Raw genomic sequence first — 7,181 nt, forward strand, 5'->3', positions numbered from 1 at the left:
ATTTCGGCTGGCTTATATTATACCAGCCTTCAAGATTTCGGCTGACCAATACCAGCCTTCATGAAGTCTGGTAATGGCCAGCCGAAATATCCTTAAAAAATACATTTTCGCGTTGATGTATCAGTCGTGCAGTAGTCTACTTGACTTTCATAAGTTTAAAATCAAATTTGACTGACAACGATCTTCTCTGATTTACCGCTGTGAAAGACTTTTAAACACGGTAGATAGTATTCTCGTCACCAGAGCCTCGGATCGACCCAAGGCTCTGAAAAACTCCATGTAGGAAAACATGCCCCGTAGGGTTCTCATAGCCAAAAATTGGCTTTTTGAACCTTACGGCGCCTGCTCACTCATCGTGCTAACATTAATGCTCCAATTAGAGACGCTTTTGATTGTTCTTCACGAAAACCAATGAGAAGGCACTTTGCTTCAGGGTTCCCCAAAGCTCTTCTCTCCCTCAGTCAAGAGAAGAGCTTTGGGGTCGAGATTGAGTAGATAGCTATTCATCATTTGAACATTTGCTTTAGTATTTCAAAACTTGATGACGGAAGAAAGATTGTTCAAAGTGTGCATGCTCAGAACAGAAACTCATACGGTCACCCTCGTGACGCAAGCGACCGTCTCAAAGAAATGACACTTTTTGTTTTCTCCTCTTTCTCTTGCTGCTAATTAACATTAATGCTCCAATAAGAGACCCTCCAAATTTACGAAGATTTGCGGTTTGGGTGAACCTAGTTTCATCTTCCTTCCTCTTTCCTGACCATTACCACTTCTGAGGTCCTAGTACTATGTTCGCGAGTAGTCACAAACATCTGTAAGTAGTGCTTAGTGTTTTGTGTATTTTGTGTACTGTAAGTAGTGTACATACTGTTTTGTAAGTAGCTTAAGTATCTTATTGTCAATAATGTAAGTACAGTCGAATAAGTGAAGTAAGTAATTTGTAAGCAATGCTCTTTGTGTTTAAATAAATATGATTGTTGGTAAAAAAGAATAGTCATCCTCGTCCTTCGATTCAAAGCTCCCTATTGACTAAATTCGCGACAACCACAGAGGAAGTCTTATTTACGCACAAGCTAGAAAACTCGTGAACGAAAGACAAGTGCTTATTTGACAAAATGATCGGAGATTTTAGAATCTTGGGCCCCTTCCCCGCTTCTCGGTGGTGAATAGTAGTTTGGTACTCCGCTCCCTGAATACACTTTACTCTCACGTGCCTCTCTCCACCCAGGTGTATAAATGGGTACCGGCGAATCTAATGCTGAGGATAACCCTGCGATGGACTGGCATCCCATCCAGGGGGGGAGTAGAAATACTCCTAGTCGCTTCATGCTACGGAAACCGGAGATAAGCGCCGGCCTGATGGGCCTTCTAGGCTCGAAGCAGACTTAAATTAATTCGCTTCCTGTAGCACCTTTCTTGACAAACAGCGGCTATTTCAACTTATGTTTATGTTTTTGATTAAGTTGAAATGGCCAAAAAACAAGAATATTTAGGATGTCACCTTTTTGTTTCTGCAGTATATTGCACAGTGTGCATTTCCTGAAGTTACAGCTATATTCTGCCAATTTATGCAATACGTATATTCAGATCTCCCCGCTGTCAGCCTCTAGAGACTGGTCTGACGAGGACCAATTTCCGGACTTCACGGATAACTCCGTCTTGGATTTGGTGGATTTCCTTGAAATAATTGGATATAAACCAGTTCACGGCTAATGCTGTTCAAAGCCAAGGCCGGAAACTGTCTTGTAATCCCAAAAGGTCTCTGAAGGAGAGGATGAACAGTTGATCCTCAATAGGACCCAACAGATTGAGAACTTGAGAATCTGGCTAGCAGGAGACCCGAACAAAATCGTAAAACTAGTTAACTCACTGGCTTTTTTCTACGACTGTACAAGCACAATTTCGCGCTAATTTTATGACGGGGTGCTACGGTGCTTAGTCACCTCCGCAATGGCGGGGGCAAGGGTCCTTCGTGAACCGTCATTGCCGGTGAATTACTGCTTGCAATTAAATGTGACTTGATATACCCCACAATAAAGCCGATTATTCTATAAAGGTAAAAGTCTGTACAATTGTTGATTCGCATTCTTTTGGCCTTGTTTTGAAAAACGAAGTCACTTGCCTCGCGTTATTAGCGATCTGACCGTGTTCTTATTCTGGGCCTATTCCGAACACACATCTTGAAGTTTAATCTAAACCGCTGGAAGAAAGGAAGAAAAAAGGAAGGGAACAGAATAATCTCAATTTGAAAAGTCGCTCTATGTTTGGTCAACAATGAAGTGAAATCAGTGTAAAAATGATGGAAGACCATGGAAGTGGCGAAAGATATGATGAGATATCTACATCATTAACATGGCGTTGACGACAAACCAACCATATACGAAATGTTATCAATCCACAGTGCCGGTTATCAAGAGGTTGACTTCAATTTAAAGTCATGAGTTCAAATGTTCCTCCCATCTCCAAATTCAAGGAAACATGTCTTTCTTCAAAATCAATACTCTGACGCGCCGGAAGCGGGCAACAGACAAAGCGGCATCCTTTCATTTGTTGTATTATCGGGCCTTGAGGGTTGAACCAATTTGTTATAATCAATTTGGGTATTATTTTTAGTATTCTGTTCTGTTTTGAATCAGCCCGACTAGCCAGTAATTTGAACACTTAGATTTCACTGCTAACGCTAAACATTGAATACCGAATGGTTAGCTTTCAGCTATTTTATCGCATATCTACAGTTATTAGGGCTAAGCAACGACTTAAAGTGTTAGTTATCAGTGGCTTCAAACACTGATCTTAGAATGTTTGTTTTCGGTATAAGACGGCGTTCCCTACCGACAACAAAACCCCTAATAAGATCTAATAATTCAGTCCAGCCCACGCACCTTGTACATAAAATCAAGTAATAATGAAGAATAAATGACTCACTGCTGCACCAATGCCCATGTTGTCACCAAAACGTTACATTTGGTAATTATTTTACATTGTTGTTTTGAATAGAATGGTGAACGAAATGTACTAAAGCACGCGCTGTCACAGGCAGCACGATTTTTTCCCAACAAAATATTATTATTGCTGTGTGGAACGCTCGTGTAAGCTCTCCTTCCTAAACGACCATTGAAATCACAGTGGTAGGTACCAATATTTTTAATCTTGTAGATATTACATATCATAATAAAATTCTTAAAAAGGTTTAGCTTTACTTTTACATGTAACTGATACAAACGGACCGTCCCATTGACATGGAGAGAAAATTATTATTGTGGTTTTCGGGTAGAGCTTTCATCAGTCCCATTGCTGGGCCTTTTCAAGTTATTGTCATATATTTCGTAGCAGACAAAAAACATTTGAGGCCGCTAAGTCTGATACTGTTTTTAATTAGCTTCAAATTTATGGGTTAAACCTTTGGTCTTTCAGAGCATAAATCATCAATAATTTTGTGCACTCATTAGGTTTTCAGCATCTGAACAGGAAACGACCTATTTGCTTTTAAAAAGCTTTTTTTGGGATTTGCATCAATGCAATTTTAAGAATTTCAAGATTTCTTTGGTATTTCGTGATTAGTCTAAAAAACAATCTCGTTTTCTTGTGTTTGTATGTATCGTTCTTACGTGATAGAATTAACTGTGACTCCACGGCTCAACCATATTAATTTCTTTATATATTGCTAAGTCATAGGTTCAAAAACAGGACAAAAAGACAAACCAATACAGGATTCGGGAGAAGGGGGAGGGGTGAGAAGGGGGAACAGGGCTGGCGCATTGGTGAGAGCACTGGCCTTCTACCAATGTGGCCTGGGATCGATTCCCGGATTCGACGCCATATATATGTAGGTTGAGTGCTGGTTCTTTACTCTGCTTGGAGAGGTATTTTTTCAAGAATGTTTGCCGATGACACCAACCTTACGTTATCTGCTAAAACGTTAACAGAACTTAAGCTAGCTCTAACCCCTGAATTAAATAACCTTAGCAGCTGGCTGAAAGCTAACAAGCTCAGTCTAAATGTTGCTAAAACTGAGCTAATGATTATTGGATCAAGACAAAGGCTATCTGCCCAATGTGACGATGTAGTAATCAGAATTGATGACCAAATTATCAAGAGAGTCGTTCATACCAAATCCTTGGGTCTTACTATAGATGCTCATGCTCACCTCTCTTGGGGTAAACACGTTGAAGAGATTTGCAAGAAAGTCTCTTCAGCTATAGGCGCCCTAAAACGTGTGCGGCCTTTTTTATCCAAAGAAACTGCAATTCTAATTTATAACACCTTAATTATGCCTCATTTTGATTACTGCAGCCCCGTCTGGGACTGTTTGAGTGGTTACTTGAGTGATAAGCTCCAAAAATTACAGAATCGCGCAGCCAGAGTTATTACTAAATCACCCTTTGATGCAAGCTCAAACCACCTTCTTTCCACCCTCAGCTGGGAGAGGCTATCTCTTCGCCGAAAGAAACAAAAAGCCTTAATGATGTATAAAACCATGAATGACCTTGCTCCGGATTATCTACAAAGTCTTTTCTCTCAGCGTCACTCTGCTTACAACTTAAGAAACTCTGAGGGAAGGCTGACCCTGTCCAAACCAAGCACCAATTATTTGAAACGAAGCTTCTCTTACAGCGGGGCCATGCTATGGAATAACTTGCCCAAAAACTTAAAAAATGCTGCATCCGTTGAGCATTTTAAGTGAAATATCAAGAAGGTAGCTGATATATCGGATTCCCACAAGGCAATCATGTAAAGCAGTTGTAATTAGTTTTAGTTTTTAACTTAACCTTAACTGATGGTTTTCCGTGTTTAATAAAGATTTACATACATACATACATACTTCCGGTTTTCCCCTCTCCTCAAAAACCAACATTTGATTTGATTTGATTTGATTTGTTCTGATTTCAGTTAATTTGTAGTCCCCCCAATTAGTCAGAACTTGCCGGTTTGCAAAGAAAATGCAACAATTTCAAAGAACACTTGTATTATAATTCCTCGCATCATTTCTTCTGGAGGAATACACGTCATCCTCGAGGTGTGTTACATTTAAGGCGTGGTAGAGTTAGTCCTTTCAAATGCACGTCTGGCCGGTCAGTTCCGTCAAATGGGAAGCGTCCTATGATAACAAAGACACTTCAGAGTTTTTTTTATCAAACACTTTGACACAGATCCTGAGTTTCAACAACTACGAGGGAATGAGTAATTAGAAGGATTAACTCTACAACACTGTTTCACGTAACGGCAATCTTATGGTACCAAATAAAACACTCATTGATGTGACGTAATAGGTCACCATGGCAATAAAAGAGTCCTCTAAAAATGCCCGATATAAAACAATTTTCAAAAACGAACTGAGTGACCCCAAATTTTTATTGCTTTAAAGTAATTAGCACGCTACGATGAATTTCTCTGAAAAGTTTAAAAATGACCTGGAGCAGAATCAGAGCCACCTTAACATTTTCGAATCGCGAAGGTGACCCTGAATCCGCTCCAATATCGTTATTGTGCGACGCTCTAGCAATGCGTCCATGAACCGCTACAAGTTCAATTTTTGTTATTCTGCGTTGCCTCAAAAGTGTCTGAGGTATTTGGTGTGCGCATGCGCAGATGCACAATGAAATGTGCTAAAATACTCTAAAATACACGATGAAAGGAATCTGATTCCGTCGCACGTGTCGTGTGACTCCTGCGCTTTCGGCGAGAAACGATTGAGATTGGGCTTAAGGCCTCATCCCCAGGCTCTTGTCAGCGTAATTTCAAGATGGCGTCCGTTTTCGCAATTTCCAGGAAGATTACAGTGAATTTTTGCAGAAGCAAATCTCTCCCCTCGCTATATCTTCCCAGGTAGAGTGAAAGAATTCTTTATTTCCTTATTAATCGACAAAGTAAGGCATGAAGCGTGTGGTTTAGTGCATAACCGTGTTTAGCAGGTGTTTACAGTTTCAAGTTAACATTATTTTCACACTACCTTCAGACCAAGAGGATTGAATGGACGTGGCCGCATCCAGCATAGAAAAGCACGCGAAAAAAAAGATTTAGGTCCTGGAGAACCAGAGGAAGGCAGTAAATGGCGTGTTTTAGTACGGCCTTTTGGATTTACAATGATGGTAATGTGATTACACCAAAGATCTCTTTTAAACCGGTCAGTGTAAAACGCAAACTGCAGACTGCAGACCGGGGGTAAAATGCAGACTGAGGTTATAATTTAACTGTTGAAAAAGCCCAAACTCATTAGAAATACTAACAGTTAAGCCTAAATATTGTTTTAGGCCTAATTAGTATGCTTAGCATTTCTAAGGGGTTTGGGCTTTTTCAACAGTTACGTTATAATCTCAGTCTGCATTTTACCCCTGGTCTGCAGTCTGCATTTTACACTGACCGCTTTTAAACTGCCCATCTGAAGTAAACCACTTCCAGACTGTCCCTTACGAAAAAAAACCCGTTTTTTAGCCCTCATCCCTTCCCCTTGAGAGGAAAACTACACTGCATGTAAAATCATCAGGGGCACCCAACGAGAATATAGTTGAAAAGCACTTTAAAAAAACATAGCATTGTTAAACATATTTTAGTATGTAAAGGGTAGATATAGGCATATCTTTATCCCCTAAAAATCTTTCATCTGTTCGGATTTCCTAGCTGAAAGGCTAGTGATCCGAAATTTATAGGAATGAAAACTTAACTTTCGAAAATTTCAGCCAGAAAAAAGGCTTCCGAAAATTCTAGGTGACCTTTTTACAGTAAAAATCTGTTAAAAATGGGCAATTATACCATTTTTTAGATGTCTGAAAACCATTTTTTAGATGTTCCAAAATCCTAGGACAGGCAGGCAAGCAAGAAATTTTATAGCAAATGTTCCAAAATTTCTAGATCTCAAATCGTCTTCCAAACAGATATTTTCTGAAAATTGACGTTGGGTGCCCCTGAATCGTTCTGACTGAATATCACGAACCTAAGTTACAGTAAAGTGTTTTTAAGCTTGAAAATAACTCTCCAAAAAATGTAATCTGCACAGCGTGGATCCTTTGCAGTCTGTGCATGATCTGCAGGACAGGCATAGCACAGTCGATTAATGCGCAGCCTTCTGAGCTCGGTGGAGGTCACCAGTTTGATCCCCATCTCATTCCATGGATGTCTGTTTTCACATTCCTCTGATCCATGTAGCTGTAGCTTTGCATGAATACCTGTAAAATGGAGCATTG

General features: G+C 39.9%; 1 protein-coding gene across 2 annotated transcripts in view; it reads left to right on the forward strand.

The window, feature by feature from the left end:
• The first annotated feature begins 5,738 nt into the window (after window positions 1–5,738).
• Window positions 5,739–7,181, forward strand: part of LOC137983880 (presenilin-associated rhomboid-like protein, mitochondrial) — a 13,254-nt gene continuing 11,811 nt past the window's right edge. For both annotated transcript variants that reach the window (XR_011119048.1, XM_068831032.1), the window contains exons 1-2: window positions 5,739–5,826; window positions 5,957–6,089. Coding sequence is in view for 1 of the 2 variants with exons in the window: in XM_068831032.1 (XP_068687133.1) it covers window positions 5,744–5,826; window positions 5,957–6,089 (216 nt within the window). In the remaining variant the exon portion in view is untranslated. The remainder of the gene's footprint in view (window positions 5,827–5,956; window positions 6,090–7,181) is intronic.

This window comes from Montipora foliosa, chromosome 13 (assembly GCF_036669935.1).
Source record: "Montipora foliosa isolate CH-2021 chromosome 13, ASM3666993v2, whole genome shotgun sequence".
Classification (NCBI taxonomy): Eukaryota; Metazoa; Cnidaria; class Anthozoa; order Scleractinia; family Acroporidae; genus Montipora; species Montipora foliosa.